This window comes from Lissotriton vulgaris, chromosome 11, assembly GCF_964263255.1.
Source record: "Lissotriton vulgaris chromosome 11, aLisVul1.2, whole genome shotgun sequence".
Lineage (NCBI taxonomy): Eukaryota > Metazoa > Chordata > Amphibia > Caudata > Salamandridae > Lissotriton > Lissotriton vulgaris.
In genome coordinates, this window is record NC_141699.1 from 1003915334 (window position 1) to 1003932738 (window position 17405).

Below are 17405 nucleotides of genomic sequence, written 5' to 3' on the forward strand. Positions count from 1 at the left end.
TGCTTCTTTCTGTGCGTTTTTTTTCTTCTTTCCTCACATGTCCTACCTCTGTAGGCATAGTTAGAAACTAGCATTTAAAAAACCTTAGAAAATCACTTTAAAAAAACATTGTTTTCTGGCACATTATAGTTAGCAATTAGCATTTAAAAAACCTTTGAAATTCACTGGAAAAAAAATAGGTTTCAGGTACGTTCTAGTTAGAAGTTAGCATTTAAAAAAACCTTACAAATTCACTGAAAAAAACCATAGGTTTCAGGGATTTTATAGTTAGTTGGACATTTCACTCGTACAAAACCATACGAATTCCCCCGTTATAGTTAGTTCAGCTAACTATAACTCTCGCGCCCGCAATGCACTGCTGGTGACGTCACATATTACATCACTCATGACATGGTCAGTGACATCACTCATGACATCACTGATGATATCACTGATGACATCTCAAATGACATCACTGATGACATCATCCAGTGAATGTGTTTTTCTGAAAATTAAATGTTTAATAGATGTACATCTTTAGTTCGATGAAAGAATAAATGGGTATATAAGTGTCTAAATGGTTTTTTTGTTTTGTAAAATTGATTGTATATCTGACTGATTAAGTGTATCTTAGTGAATACATGTGTTAGAGAGATGTTTAAATATGTAAATATCTGTATCAGTCTCTCACTTTGTGTATAAATGACTGCATGACTCCCCGCCCATCTTTTTAATTGGCTCCTGTCCCTGTCCTTTGTGAATGGTGGCTTTTCATTGATCATTAGGCTTTGTAGTCCCTCAGTAACGCCTTGCCTCTTCTTGTAACCTCCCATGAGGACACCTCCTGTTAAATGTGCTATTACGCCCTAGGTTTAATTACAGCCTCAAGGCACTATTTTCTTGAAGGCCTTCAGAAAGGACACTCATTTGGTCCTAAACTAAGTTGGCAGTGGTTACTTTACTCGCCAGCATACATCACATTTATATTAGAACTTCTATAAATTCCCCTTCATCAGCTCCATCAGTACAACTTAATCTGGAATGAATATAAGAATTTCTTTTGTCACATTTCAAACCAGCCAATTGTATATATGGACATAGCTATTTGTCCTTGTGCTACTGTCTTACATGCAATTTATTATGGGTAGAGTGGATTTACTATAACCTTAAAAGTTTATGATCCTCACTAGGGTCCTCTAGCAGCAGCTTTTGGTACTGCACCTACCACAGCTCACATTTATATTAGACTTTCGTCCGCTCCACATATTGGGACAGGATTTTGGGTGGTTCTTATGGATATGGGGATGTTGTTCCTCATCCTGGGTGCATAGATAGAAAAGGCCTGTTGCCTTCATTGTTCCTTCCTTACACTTCCAAGTCTCCAGTCTTATGGCCCTCATTGTGGGGGGACCGAGAGCCACCAGAAAAGATGCGCTTGTCATTTACAGACGCAACAGTGTGTCTTGTGGTAGCTTTGAAAATACTGGGTTTGCAGTTGGTGCATGCCGGTTAGAGCAGCCATTGGAGTTCTATCAGGGTGGGGGGAAGGTGCTGCCATATTTCTTTAGAGCCTGGATGAGATGTACTGTGGTGTTTTGAATGCCCTTAAGGGTGGGCCAATGTGGAGTCTGGGAGGCCATAGGGCTGGGCGTTTCCGCTATATAGATGTGGGAGAGAGAAGGCTTGAATAGCTATTCTGAAGGCACTTCCTGGAATAAATGGTTTCACTTTTTGCAATGGAGCCAGCTGGTGCCAGGCTGTCTTCTTTCGGTCATAGTGTGTTCCTTTTGGGGGATGACATGGTTCATGTAATTGAGCCAGGTTTGGTGTTGCGCTTGGCAAATAACAAGAAGTCCGTCTTAGTGGGAATGAACTTCAGGTGGGTGCTGACGAGGTGCCGGGTGTGTTGATAGATGTCCAGACGGGGGAAACTTTCAAGTAGCCTTGGCATATTGGTACATTTTGGTACTATTGTCCATGAATAGGGCCCTAACGTGTTCCATGTAGACAGTTGACAGGGACAGTTTGGAACTTGGCAGGAGTATGCAGGTGAATGGGCTCTCTGAGATCTGAAGGTGCCCCTGTGAACGAACTGGTGTGGAAGGAGGAAATCCTTGAAGGAGGTTGCAAGTGAATGCATTTGAGACTTAGGTGTGTGAATGAGTGTGGTATGGTCAACGGTGTCTGACGCACACTTACATTATGAGTGTCCAGTATGTAGTCACAGAATGTTCTTCTTGTCTGTGTTCAGTGGGTTTGTGGACAGTATGCAAAAATATACATACTTTTACCTGTGCAGTGAACGCTCGCTTTTTCCCTTATACTTCTAAAATGACTGAACAAATGCTTACCAGACCAAGGAAAGGCGCCCAGTGGCCGATAGGCAACTGTGCCTTAAACTTATGTTTGCCATACATTCAGCTGTTTGAAGTTACCTGTACAGACAAATGACTTTCGTAAATCCCATTACATTAGAAACTGAAACACAAAGTTAGTAGTCCCCCCCGTAACCGATTGACCGGCCTGCACCAACTGTGGCATGCTGTAAGAAATCCTCCTCTACTTTACTTTCTCTAAGTTTGCTGCAGATTGTTGAAGAAGACTACAAAGGAACTAAGGGTACAGAAAACGTAGTTGCTGTATTACGATGATAACAAACTAAAATTGTAGTCCTATATGAAGTGAGTATAGCTGTCTAGAAGTCATTGATGAAGTGTAAACCTTAAATTGTGTGCTAAATCCTCCTCTTTTAAGTTGGCTGTAACTATCGCCCAAGAAAAGTTATTCGTCCTAAAATGTTATACCTATGTTCTTTGTTTCAGTATATCTGTCAATGCCAAATGTTGTGCTTGCCTCAATGGATGAAAGGCTGGGTGACTAGAAAGGAGGATGGCTAAATAGCTGAATGGATAAAAGGCCGGGTGGCTAGAAAGGAGGATGGATGAATAGCTGAATGGATGAAAGGCTGGGTGGTTAGAAAGGAGGATGGATGAATAGCTGAATGGATGAAAGGCCGGGTGGCTAGAAAAGAGGATGGATGGCTGCATGGATGAAAGGCTGGGTGGCCAGAAAGGAGGGTGGATAACTAGCTGAATGGATGAAAGGCTTGGTGGCTAGAATGGAGGATGGATGAATGGCTGGTGGGTGGTTAGTTTTCAAACGTTTTATCAACATCTTAAAAATGCCTTTTGCTGACTCTTTTATTTCTGCTTTCCAGAACAGGAACGTTTCAAAGAAGCATCATCAGTCAGTGCCTCAGTCATCAAGTCGCCATCAGACTCCTCCTATGCTTTTCTGCCACCCCCTCCGCTTCTGCTTCCGGCTGGTACAACCAAGAGTGCATGCCCTTTAATGTCTAACAGTACCCCGAGCATCGAGAAGCGGCCACCTCGGGCTATCGTGAAACCGCAGATCCTCACCCATGTCATTGAAGGCTTTGTTATTCAAGAGGGCTTGGAGCCCTTTCCAGTAAGTATACACGTCTCTTTCAGTCATTGAAAGGCATTGTAATGGAAACAAATCAGTCTGAATGGCCATGAATCGCTTTCCCAAGTGGGAGTGCGGTGGCATTAGACAAGTTGTATGATTGATTACAAGGTTAGTTTGTCATTTGTTCGGCACCTGACGGAACATTTGTTTGAAAGCGTGAGAACTGAAGTGAGCCCCGCCCAAGTAAAATAATTTTATGAGGCCATACACATCATTTGTGGGTAGCCAAACCCCTATAGGGCACCTTTTGGCACCAGGGTTCCAATAGCGGCCCGATTACACTTCCACCGGCATTTTTGCCCTCGACAACAATCAACGCTGGGCTCCGCGTGGTGTCATACATGCAGGAAGTGACGTAAGCGGGGCCTATTTAGGCACCACCCCGTTGCACAGACCTCAGTACCTTTCTTTTCGCAACATCAGCAATGACTTGGATCGAGCTCCCCTCAGTCAATATTTTACTGGATTTTATTTGACTTTTTGTCAAACACATTAGTAGTTTGCTTTTTACAAACATTTTTGGACTAATGTCCCCTCAAAACCTGGGCACCAGTCGGGCCCTTAGGTTCCCTTCCTGGATCCGGACCGACCGTGTCACAACTCTACCACCTCCACTGGAGTTAGTTTCTGTGGCACCAGTCCCTACAGAATTCCCGACTCTGAAACAGATCCATACCAGCGTTGCTTGATGCAGACACTGCTGCCAACCTTAGCCAGACAGTCTGAGTTGGAAACAGAGTCTTATTTCCGAGAAAGGCCCTGTGAGGATTATGAATGGAGGGCTTCTGAGGACCCCTACCACTAGAAGAAAACATGGCTGAGGATCAGGGCTGGACTGGCCATAGCGGGCACCGGGAATTTCCCCGTTTGGCTGCCAGGGTGGGGGCCGTATTTAGGCCCCTGAGGGCCGCTTATGTTACAGGGCCGTTTTTGCAGCATAGCTGCAATATCGCCCCCTGTAACAAAATCGGCCAAAACGGGCCCTACCAAACAGGTCGGCTTCACCCCCAGGCCCCGGGGGGGCAGCTGAGCACACTGCCAGGGCCAGTTTTGGTTCCCAGTCCGGCCCTGCTGAGGATTACTGGTATGAGGAACTAGATGATGCCAGTGGTCTGAATACCTCACCAGACACTGGCCTTCTCTTTCCTCCTTCAGTGGCTATGGTGGATGGGGGCTCCTTTGCAATTGTGGTGCGCAGAGCAGCTGAGATCCTAGCCCTTACACTGCCTATTGTGGAAGTCAAAGCCAACGACTTGATTGAGGTGCTTCAACCAGGAGTATCCCCATCAGAGCCCCTACTCCCTATTAATGAAGCCGTCACTGATGTCCTACTTGAGGCCCGGGGCAAGCCATGCACAGGAACTCCTGTGCATAGGACCATTGCCGTCTGCCCCACTCCCGGGGACCTGGCCTTCCTCAACCAGCTCCCCACTACTGAGAACCTAGTGGTTCATGCCTCAACAAGTTGTATGATTACAAGGTTAGATTGTAATTTGTTCGGCACTGGTACAAACATGTTTTAAGCTTTGTCAGTATATAACATGCTGTTGTGTTTGTGATTCATAAAGCATCATACCAGCGGATAGGGACTCCAAGAGGCTTGACACCTTTAGGAAGAGGATTATCTCTTCCACCAATTTTGCATTGGGGTCGATGAACACCAGGTGCTTATTAGGCCACTACTTTCCTACTGTATGGGATTTGGTTACAAAACTGCTGCCTATTGTGTCGGAGGAGGCCCAAGCCATACTCTTTCATGCAATCGCTGTTGGTAGAGATGCAGCCAAGTTCACCATACACTGGGGACTTGATACGACCAACTCGCTAGGCAGAGTGATTGCGTCGTTAGTGCCACTCAGATGCCATGCCTGGTAGAGGTCAACTGACTTTTAGAGGTGTGTCCTTGCATCCCTCATAGACATGTCCTTTGGTGGCACTCATCTTTTTGGCAATAAGGGTTAATCGGTGCTGGACTGTTTTAAAGATAGCGAAGCGACAACTGGGTCGTTGAGGCTCGCTAAGGCCCCACGTCAGCCACATTCAGCCTAACTCCTTACATGGCTACTGTAGGGGATACCAGCTGCGTCTTTTCACCCCTAGCCACCACAGCCTGTAGGCTCCTCAGTCTTTTCATGCCTGACGCATATCCAATAGACCTTGTAGGAACCAAGGCCAGAGGTCTACCCGGTCTACCATCCCTTGGCAGCTACAGCCTCAAAGCCCCTTTAATAACATCCTGGACAGCCAGTTGCAGACAGGATTTAGTACCACTTGCCCCAATGGCAAACCATAACTTCGGAAAAATGGGTGCTTCAGATTGTTGAGCTCTACACTTTAAGGAAACCCTGTAGCCCATGCCACTGTACTTAGATCAGCAGACGAAGGAACACTTCTCTCTGTTGCAACAGGAAGTCAAGGATCTTTTGGCCAAATGAGCCATTGAGAGGATGCCGACATCTGAAGTAGATCGTGTTTGCTATTCCTGTTACTTTGTGGTGCTAAAAAAAAGGTTGGTGGACCTCATCCTATTCTAGATCTGTGCCTTCTCAACTACTTCCTGAAAAAGGAAAAGTTCAAAGTGCTCAGGTGCTGTCTGCCCTAGATGGTTGCATTGGATTTACAGGATGCATATTTTCATATTCCCGTTCTGCCAGCCCACAGGCATTATTTGCAGTTAATGGTAGGTCACAATCACTTTCACTTCTCTATACTCCCTTTCAGCTTTACCAGCACCCCTCGGATGTTCATAAAAGTGATGGCAGTGGTTGCAGCCCATCTGTGGAGGCCAGGTGTTCCAGTCCTCTCCTGCCTCAATGACTGGCTGTTGAAAGCGGGCTAGCCCCAGTCAGTTGTCTCCCACTTCCAGATTATGGCGAACCTCGTGCATTCGCTAGGGTTTTCTATCCATGTGCTGAAGTCGTACCGGACTCCCTCTCGGATGCTCCCTTTCATCTGAACCATTCAGGACACTGTGCAGCTCTGTGCATATCCTCTGGCAGCAAGTCCACGATATTCAGGCTATGGGTCCAAAGTTTAAGGCTCTATCCTGGATTTCAGTGAGACTGACTGTGCGGCTGTGAGGCTGCTGGGCCTCATGGGCCTCCTGCATTCTGCTGGAAAAGTATGCCTTTTGGCGTATGCAGGCACTGCAGTGGGGCCTGTAGGCCCTGTGGATTCAGCATCAGGGGCCACTCTGACCTGGTCCAGATATCGGAAGGAACTATAAAAGACCACTAGTGGTGGCTAACGGACCACGATTGGATCAGTGGCCGACCTATCTTCCCCACCCAGAACTCAGGTTGGAGATCAGAGGAGTCTGGTTTCCGGCAGAGTCTCAACTCCACATCAACATGTTGGAGTTGAGAGTGATATGTTTAGCACTGAAAGCCTTCCTTCCATTCCTCAAGGGGGAGGCTGTTTTATGTTTTCATGAACAACACCCCAGCTGTGTGTTACTGCAACAAACAGAGCGGAGTGGGGTTCTAGATCCTGTGCGAGTAGGCAGTGTCAGGACATCTTCCTAGTCGTGCAGCACCTAGCGGGATCTCTGAATGCCAAGTGGATGAACTCGGGCTGCAGTGCCTCACGGCTCCTGAGTGGTGTCTTCACTCAGAGGTGGTCCAAGGCCTCTTCAGAGATTGTGGAGAACCTTGGTTAGATCTTTTTGCCACCGCGGAGAACGTGCAATGTCAACACTTTTGCATGCTGGTGTTTCCAAGGCAGCTCATGCTCAGAGACTCATTTAGTCTTGGATTCCTATATGCCTTTCCACCAATACCTCTCATGAGCAGAGTTCTTGAGATAATAAGGGACAACAGGGCTCAAATCATTTTAGTGGCTCCAGATTTGGCAGGGAGTGTATGGTATCCTGAACTCCTGAGAATGAGTCTCATCCTCCAATCAGGTTGCTTCTTCATGAGATCTCCTGTCACAGCAATAAGGCATGGTTGTACCCCAGAACCTGAGCACTCTGCACCGCCTTTAATGGAGATTGAATGGCAATTGCTGAGAGTTTTTGATCTGCCTCCTGATGTATGTGACATCATCTTGGCAGCCAGGCATCCCTCCACCAAGAGTGTATACTCCTGCTGATGGGACACTTGTGGCTTGGTGTGCTGCCAAATACATTGATCCTCTGTCTACACCCTTATCTGAAGTTCTTTTGTTTGAATTGTCTCTTGACCGGCAAGACCTTGCTTTGGCACAGTTAAAAGGTAAATTTTGGCTATCTCAGCATTATTGTGGTTGCTGGACTAATCCTCCCTATTCAAGTCACCCATTGTAACACAGTTTCTGAAAGGTGTGCAACACATTTCATCCCATACCATTTATTATCCTCCAAAGGGACCTTAATTTAGTTATTACATTTCTGTGTGACAATCGTTTGAGCCCATGCATAGCGCCCTCTTCAGCTGCTCACCAGCAAACCAGTCTTTGTCATGGCTGTTACATCTGCACGCACCCTGTCAACCCTGCGTATACTACCTTCTTACTGGACAAACTTGTCCTTAGAACATGTGCCTCTTTCCCACCCAAGGTTATGGCACCTTTTCACTTTGGACAGAGTATCACGCTGCTGACTTTCTTTGCTCCACCTCACCTTTCCAAAGAAGAGTAGAGACCACACCGTCTAGATTAATAAAAGAGTGTTCTCATTCTACATTGATGGTACTATAATATCCGGGTGGGTGATCAATTCTTTGTGGGATTTGCTGGAGTGATGAAAGGCAAAGCAATTCAAAAGAGTAGCATCTCCAGGTGAATGTTGTCTCTATTAATATCTGCTATACACTGGCCAAGAAACACGCCCTGAGGGTTTGAGGGATCATTCCACTTGAGCCAGGGCTCCAACCAATGCCTTTGCTCCAGGTTTCCCAGTCCTGGACAGCTATCAGGCAGCTAAGTAGGCATAGCTGCACACATTCGTAAATCACTGCTGTCTTGACATTTTGGCATGATGGGCATGTCTCCCGTTCTGTCCTCCAGAACTTTTTTTAGTATAAACTGTCTGCAGACTTACCTCTGGGGGACATTGCTTTGTTATCTATTCTAAGGAATCTGTGGCTTGAAGTCTCTATCATATAAACAAGTTAATTACCTTTGGTAATGCCTTGTCTTGTAGGGACTCTAACTGCAGATTCCTCACTGGTTCAATACCTCAGTATGACTCCGTGCTTCCGGCATGGAAAAATAGTCACAAAACTGAGGTCAGGGTACTGGGGTATGTACCCTGCATGTCACTTCAGCATTGGCGACGCCGACTATGCCACCTACTAGCACACAAGGGGACTGCTCAGAAAAAGTTTTGGTTCCAATCTGACACCTGAGGGATATTCTACGGTAAGGAATCGAAGGCTAGGTAGAGTCTCTACGAAATAAGATAAGATAGATAGATAGATTTTATTGTTCCCAGTTAGTTAAACCCATCGCAATATACAAACAATGGCAATATTAAACCAATAAAAACGAGAGGACATAATATGACTTATTTAGTTCCGTCCTGCATACTGTTTATATATTAAGCAGCTCATAAGTCTTTAATGTCCAAATCTAATATAAAAAAGAAAGGAAAATTTGTATTTTTTCAAAAGGGGGTTCCAATGACGAGAGGGGTCTGGAATCTTTTAGGGGCAGAAGCTAATGGTAGCCCCCGCCAGGTGTTTGGGAACAGAGGCCCTGATATTAGACAGCGGCTACAAATGGGAAAGTTCTCCAGTAGCTGCATATTCATAAGCCATTTTGCACCCATGCTAACGAAATTTCCTGTGGCATTATCACCTCAAAACGCTGGTCAGTGCAAGGAGTGCCCGAAAAAATCAGGTTGACTGAACCAAGTTGCCTCTTGACATCATCCATGCCCCGTCGGATATGCTGGTGAGCACTCCCTACATACCTGGGCCCAGACAATCCTGAGGGGCCAATTTGTGCAATAAGCAGAACAGATTTATTTGGCAGTACAAAATGGCCAATTCCTAGATTGTCGACCAACATAATAAACCCAGGGAGTGTGGAGCAAGCAGCAGACTGCAGAGGAAGAACAAGTTTATTTAGCTTTTCAGTCTCAGGCTTATTCTCATTTGGAAAGCTGGGGTCCGTTGTACTAAAAGAGCATTACACCTTATAAGAGCCATGATCAGCCAGGGTCTATCATACTGAAAAGCACATTAAACCCTATTACAGCCGTGGTCAGATAAAGTGCCAGATGCAAAGTCATACAACTAGATGGTTTAAGCACACTTCTAGGATTGGCAAGGGCTAAGTGTAGCCTGTACTGTATTAAGATCTTGTGAAGAGCAATGGTGGGAAAGCCTACACCAGGCCAGGCAGATATGAGAGTGTTGTACTTGGCCCTATTTGCAGGGTCATCCCTGAACTTTTTGCCTTCCTCCTATATTTTTTCTGACCTGTTGTTGGCTGTTTTATGACTCTAGGCACTTTACCACTGCTGATCAGTGCTAAAGTGCATATGCTCTCCCTATTGTAAATTGTGGTATGGATTAGTGATCCCATTATTGGCTGGTTTGCTTTACCTGTCAGACCCTAGTACCGTGCACCAGGAGTGCCCAGGGCTGGTAATCCAAATGCTGTTACTGGGCTTGCAGCACTGGTTGTGCCACCCACAGAAGCAGCCTGTAAGAGTGTGTCTAAGGCTGCCATTGCAGAGCGTGTGTTCAGTCTGGTACTGCTATGCTGACTGGGCAAGTGCACCCACTTGCCAGTTCATAAACCTCCCCTTTTCTTCATATCAGACACCCCCATGGTAGGCCCAAGGGAAGGGTGCATTGAAGTATAACGTAGGACATGCCCTGGTGTGTGTGTGTGGCATGTCCTAATAGTGAATTACAGCCATTTTCGTTTTTCACTTTTGCAAGGCTACCTGTTCTCCATAGGCCAGAATGGGCAGTTAGATTATTACATTCTATAATCCTAACTGACTCAGGGAAAATGGCAGAAATTCGAGTTTAGTATGCCTGAACTCAGAATGATAAAATACATCTTTTAGTGAAGTTGATTTTAACATTCTGTGTTTGAAAATACCACTTTTAGAAAGTAGATATTTTCTTGTCTAACTATCCAAGCCTGCCTCTGCTAGGTTGTGTATTTCTTGTCTGGAGTTTGAGTGACAGGGGCTGGGGGATTCTAGGAGACAGGGTCAGTCAGCACAGTGGTGAATAGAGAGAACTGCATTTAGATGGGAGGGAGGAGTTGCACCTGGGACCTTAATAGGGCTGTGCCTTCCCTCCACAATGCTGGCTCCACCTCCTGTTGTGCGTCTGATGTCTCAGCCCTGCACTGTGAAAGGAGAGAAGGAGTCATGTCAACAGAGTGCTCCAGGGCTGTGCTTTCCCCCCTCAATGCTGGCTCCACCTCCTGTGGGTCAGCTTATGATTCTGCCCTGCACTGTGAAAGAAAGGAGTCATGTCAACAGGGTGCTCCATGACTGACCAGAACTGGTTTGGACTAGGCAAAGGCCCCTCTGCCTCTGAGGACAAAGGATTTTGGGGTGTAAGTATTGAGACCCTGATCCCAAGAAATTAGATCACTTTTGACAACAAGAAGAAACAAAGCTGAAGTGCTGCTTGGGGGATTGGCCTGCAGTGGTTGCCTGACTGCCAAATAAAGGAGAACGGACTTTGTGTGCTTTATTCAACTTGTAAGGATCTCCAATAGTTCGAGAAAAGAGATTGCTTCCTGCTGAAGTCTCAGGGACAACAGACTTCAACCACCAGCTCCCCAAGAGTTCTTTGGAAGGGCCTGCTGCTGTTTTGGGCCTCCTGAGGGACTGTGTGTTGCAAGGAGCTGGAAGCGCGACTCAAGAGGAAGAAGCATGTTGGCGTTGCAGCCGCTGGGGTCGCATCCCGAAGATGACGCCGCTGTAGCTGTCGCTTGGCACAGCATCTCACGAAGCGTCCCGCAAACCGAAGAAGTGTGTCGCCGTCGCTGCTGTCGCATCACGAAGATGACACCGCTGTAGCTGTTGCATTGCACCGCATCACAAGAAACGTCTAGCAACCTCGAAGAAGCGTTTCACCGTCGCAGCCGCTGCCGTCGCATCACAGAGATGATGCCGCTGTAGCTGTCGCATTGCACCGCATCCCAAGAAGCGCCTCACATCCACAGAGAAGCGTGCTGCCGTCTGAACCGCTGTCGTCGCATCACAGAACAAGAGTGTCGCAGCTGCAGCTGACGGATCGAGCCGAGATCTCTCACAACATCGGAGGAGAGTGTCGCATCACAAAGGAAACAATGTCTTTATTTCTTTGGACCGGATCTTTGCTGCATCTCCATCTCTGCAACACTTTTGTTGTAGAAGCGTGACGCATCGTAAGGTACATTGACTTAAAGTGTCTCATTTTAAGATCTAAAGAGAACTAAGCTCAACCTACCATTTTAAGTACAGTATAGTGGATTTTTGTTTTTTGTGGTCTTGTGTTAAATCTATATAAAGAATACTTATTTTTAATATAAAACTTGTGTGGTGTCCATCTGTAGTGGTGTCACTTGATTACTGTATGTGTTCACAAATGCTTAACACACTGCCTCTGAGATAAGCCTGTCTGCTCGTGCCAAGCTACCAAGGGGGTGACCAGGGGTTATTTTAGGAGTGTACCCACTTACCCTGACTAGAGGCAAGGGTTCCTATTTGTCACAAGTACCTACCTGTGCCAACTAGAGACCCCCAAATCTAACAGAGAGGTTAATAGGTGCATCGTGCAAAGCAATTGTCATGATCTTCAGCGGCCCTGACAAGCTCAATATTGTACTCCAGGATAATTGTGCTAGAATTGGAATAACCAGTAAATAAAGTGCAAGCAGTGACCATCAAGGGCAAGGCAAGTTTGTTAGAAATCGTCTTTGGCCAGCAGGGGTCTTATAACCTGAAGGGACCTCTAGAGAAAGCAGGAGCAGCATGCAGATTGTTATTGGTAAAGTGCCAAGTGCATTAACATCTGAAGGGCATCGCTACGGCGGAACCAGTCACTAAAGTGCAGAATATAGTTTGATTAAGGTAAAGTGCAATGCAACAGCACGAGATAAGTCAATTTTGGCTGCGCTCTAATAATCTGATTCTTTTAAGGTGAGGGGCAGACAGTCGAAGACTGGCCCGACTGGAGTAGGCCTGCAGTAGCCCTCCCCCAGTGGCCAGAGCTATCGCAGCCTCTCTGGTTTGATATGAATGAAGCGACTTTGAGGAGGTGGTGGGCATAGAAATTCCCCATTTTAGTAGTCCTCATGAGGGAATTCAGCAGCTTTAGTGCTACTCTAAGAAATTTCACACATCTGACTGCTAGCTGCCCCTCCGCACCATTCAGACACGCTGCAATAGTCGTGTTGCATTGTGTTATGTCCAGGTTGCGGAACAATGGTTTCAGCCAATGACACCAGATAAGGCATTACCAAAGGTAAATAACTTATTCCCTGCACCTAAAGTGCATGTCTCCTCCCAGTTGCCAACATGTGTGGAGTACTTGTTATAAGTAAGGTAAGTATTAAAGATTTCCAGCTTACGCCATTGCCATTCAAGGTATGCATCCTACTAAACAGTTCAAAGAGTTGATTTATCACATAGAGTTATTATATACAGTATCACATTAATTAAAAAAAAATATTCAAGTAACAGTGAGGACTGGCCTTTCAATGACTTTGTCTGTGCATATTTTCTTGGTTAAGTGTAATCATCGTTGCACTTTTTCGCCAGCATTTCCTTTCACAAGTTTCCTTGTAAATATAAGAGAGCTGCATGCACAAAATCATACTAGGCTCGTGTTTTTTTTCTCATTCCTTTTAGTTGGGCAATTCTTCTTCCAGGCCTGATATTTTCCTTCCTATGTGTACAGGAAGAATGTCTTACATTGTGCTATGGACTTTGAGTTCACGCTCAAGTAGGTTGCAGATATACATCACCACTGACCCATTTGGTTCTCTAAGAGGTACAAATATGCTGTGTTCTGAAACTTCCCCAGCCACCTCCATTCAGGCTGACTCTGCATCTGTCGGCTTTCTAGGTTCTTCTCAAGCAGATTGCAAGACTCCTCATTTTTTGAGCGAGAGATCTGGTCCCACTGCTGAAAAGGGGTGTAGAGATGTTACTTTCACTACAAGCTTTACTCAGTGTTAAACAACTATCAAAAGCTCCCCTCCTCTTTCATTCTCAGTTTATGAGGAAAAAATATTTTAACCACTTATAGGCTTTCTTTATGCTAATTACTTGTGTTGCATTTCTCTTATCTTTCTCAGTTTTCAGCATGATGTCCTTCGGTTGTGCACAATACCTTCTGTGAAATTAACTAGTCCTCTTTTAAGTCCAAATCTTATTTAGCGTTTGTGTCTCCTCTCTCTGAAAAATCTGTGATCTATGTGTTCTGTAACTGCTTGTTAGATTTGAGCTTTTTCTACCTTTTCTGTACACAAGAGTTGTGTGACACCTGCCTTTCCCAGGTGAAGCTTAAATCACTTAATCTCCTCGCCTAACAAAAAAAAAATAAGAAAATGAATGTGCCCTCATGTAATGCAACTGGTGCTATGTAACGCACTGATACCCGATTCTGGTCAAGTTTGCGCTATTTAAAACTCTGTAAAAAAAAAAAGCTTATTGCATGTTTTTAGGAGTATGATATCACTACTATATATTAAGCCATCACAACTATCTAGAAATATGCACTAGTGAACTCCATAGAAAGAATTAGGAGTGGGCAGACAATGGAATGACTATGAACATGGGAGTTAGTTGACTTGTATCAACTCCAGTCTGATTCCTGCCCTGGAAGTGGTTACAGTTTCTCTCCAGGAGAGTGGAAATATGAGTCGGCTAATGTGTCACATGATATCCCCAGTAGTAGGCCTGGAAACATGTACCTGGTGCATCTCTCAAGGCATACTACTGGAAATGTTCGAGTATTTCCACAACTAGTGAATCCGCACCCGTTCATGTGTGTAGCATACAGTTGCAGGTTTACTCCTTTTATCACGAATCCAGCCATGAGGTCTTTTTTTTTTCCTGAGGCTTCACACATGGCAGATTTTAACAAACATTGTGCACTCTTACCTTGAAAAAACTATGGGCCACATTACAAGTGGTATGGGCAAACGGAATTTTGTAATGAAATAGCCGCTAAATGCAAGGCCTCAGAATAACCAATAAAACTGAGTACAATAATCCTGGAGGGGATTATAACATCACCATACAAATGAATACATGTTGTGTATTCATTCTTTACCCATTTTCCTATGCACATGATGCCAGGTTTTTACATGGAAAATCTGCATTTAGAAAGGAAATCTGAAATATAGCATTCTTTTTGTTGAGGTTTGTCTGTATGAATTTGGTATTTCTAAAGAAACATGTTTCCATTTAAAGTTAATTGGTATAGGTGAGTTAGTTCATTGTTGAGGAGATAGTTTACCTAAAATTGTTAAATCTCATTCTGCCAAACTCACTTCTTTCATTAGGGATATCTAGTTTTAGGACGGCTGAAACGGTGCCTCATCGGCTTTGCTACATACAATGACCAGACAGTAATGTGACAATTCCTAGGTAAGGACTGGTTAAAGTGATAGTAAAGCTACATGGCAACATCATGTTTGTTTTTCTTACACAGATGTAATAATTCCTTGAGATTTCATTTAGTGCCATGTGATTAATCAAGAAGGTGGAATGAAACAAGGATCTAATCCGTACAAGGGTTTAAATCTGGGTGACTGATTGGTGTTTGATTATGAACCCAAAGGTTTTGAGAATTAGTGATGTTAGGAAACAGTGTTGTGGCCCCCATTAGTGGTGAAATAAATTTGTCATTCCTTTTTTTAGAACTTTATTTAGTTGTCTAATAGTGGGCAAATACCATTCAGAAATTGCTGTTTATTGGCAACAGAACTCGTGGACATTTAAGGTATTTCTAGTTTCTTACGTTTTCCCAAATGAATAAATGTGAAAATACCTTTAGAAGATTTACATTCCTTTCCACCAAAATGTTGTATCTAGGTCTTGGAAAATAAGAGGAAAATACAAAGAATTTAAGTTGGATGGTTGTAAATATGTTTTTTTCTTACACCATGCTTTGTGTTCATTTTCTGTTTATTTTCGTTTATTTGTCACTAAAGGTAAACACATCTTCACTTCTTGTTAAAGAACCTGAAAAAATAAGGCTTTTGTCAGAAGAGCAAATAACGAGTATCACTCCCATGGAGTCAGAGCAGCAGGAGAGTACTAAACATCCAGAAATCTCAACAGACACTGACATGGAAGACACAGTTGCAGATGGTAGGTAGATTTCACGAGTGGATCAAATACTTTGATTACTCCTCTCTCTGTTGTTGGGATATTTTGGCTATTTATGTAGTTAGTCTCTAGCATTACTATCACTATGTGGGTCTGTAAAAAATGGATTGGTGTTTGGGGAGAGTATACGATTCTTAATACATATTAAAAAAGGGGTTGACCCATATCTGTTCCTATTCTAAACCAAATCTATGTACTGTATCAACAGCGAAATAATAACAGCGAAAATAATTTTGGGGGGTCAGAAACAGTAGGAACGTGCAAGCATTACATTTTTGCATGTGCCACCTTTAACCCCTTCGATGCTGATGACGAGCTCAGCTCGTCATCAGCCACGGGTGACGTGTGCGGATGACGAGCTGAGCTCGTCATGTATCGCGGTTAATTGAAAACAGCCGCACTGCGCAAAAATAACCGCAGCAGCGATGCGGTTAAATACCAGGCATCCCCGCTTATGGGCTACTTACTAATGGTCTGACTTAAGATACTTACTATTTGATAGTAGGATTTCCCTGCTGTCAGTAGGTGTATTTGACCTTTCTGTACGTACCTTTAAAAGCTGCAGGACTTAGGCTACACTTGTAGACCTGAAGCCATGTTTTTCTTGCCAGCCTAGTGAATGGTACTATAGATGCTGCAGTCCACATGTGACATGTCAGTGGTGTATTTCTTACAGCATACACTATGGTCTTACTAGAAAGTTAAAAATGCCAATTGGGGATTAGCCAATTGTACCATGTTATAGGTGACAGAGCACCCCCGTGTGTGGAGTTAAAAACCCAGCAGTATCAGTCCACAAAAAATTAGGACTGACCACACAAAAAAGGCACTTTCTCACAGGATCCTAGAACAGGAGGACAGTGTATAAAGAAAAAATGTGAATTATTATTTGCACTTTCATTTAAGTGTGAGTTCACTGTCTGTTTAAAATCAAAATCTAAAATATGGTGGGTTTATTTATCAAAAACAAAATGTGTGTGCCGAAACACAATCACACAGACCAAAACATATATATATATATATATATATATTTTATTTGAGCAACACCAGGCAAATGTTATAAACTGTCTTTTTTTTTAGTTTGGCCAAAGACATTTTTAGCTTTTTTCATAGCTTATGCCGTAACCACAAAAAAGTAACGCCAAAAAAAGAGTATGCAGAGAGGGGCTATATGTCAGTCCCTTTATTGATGGCCCATTTTACAAAAGCCCTTGTTTTGGTTCACCAGTAGTCATGCTATCCACCTAAGGAGTTCTTCCTTTGCAATTCCTAAACAGTGAAGTGGGTATTGTTAGCATGTATGTTTTCTACCCTTTGCAGCAGAAGAAACCACTCCTGCACAGTCTACCCCCAGTGCTGTGTTGTTGATCCACATAAGATGTAAAAGGACTTAGATGACTGGAGATATGTACGTTCTCCAGTCTGTGCCTTCCACCCTAGCAGCTAGCAAATTGTTTCACTCTAATCTCACTAATTGCTGTGTGCAATTACTTATTTAGAAAATCCTCCTGCAATTGTAGTTTCATATGATAACATTGCCCTTATTTGGGTCCACAGCTGTTTCTGTGATGTTCTTCAAAATACTGCCCTAACTAGTTGTGACCTGTGATTTGCTTTCCTTCTTACCGTTTAACTATCTCCTACACTCTGAACACCA

At 44.1% G+C, this 17405-nt stretch overlaps 1 protein-coding gene across 2 annotated transcripts in view; it reads left to right on the forward strand.

Annotated features, from left to right (window-relative positions):
- The window catches only part of PHC3 (polyhomeotic homolog 3), a 499049-nt gene that overhangs the window by 343790 nt on the left and 137854 nt on the right, over positions 1-17405 (forward strand). For both annotated transcript variants that reach the window (XM_086944295.1, XM_086944296.1), the window contains 2 exons: positions 3197-3447; positions 15571-15730. In XM_086944295.1, the coding sequence (XP_086800421.1) occupies positions 3197-3447; positions 15571-15730 (411 nt within the window). The remainder of the gene's footprint in view (positions 1-3196; positions 3448-15570; positions 15731-17405) is intronic.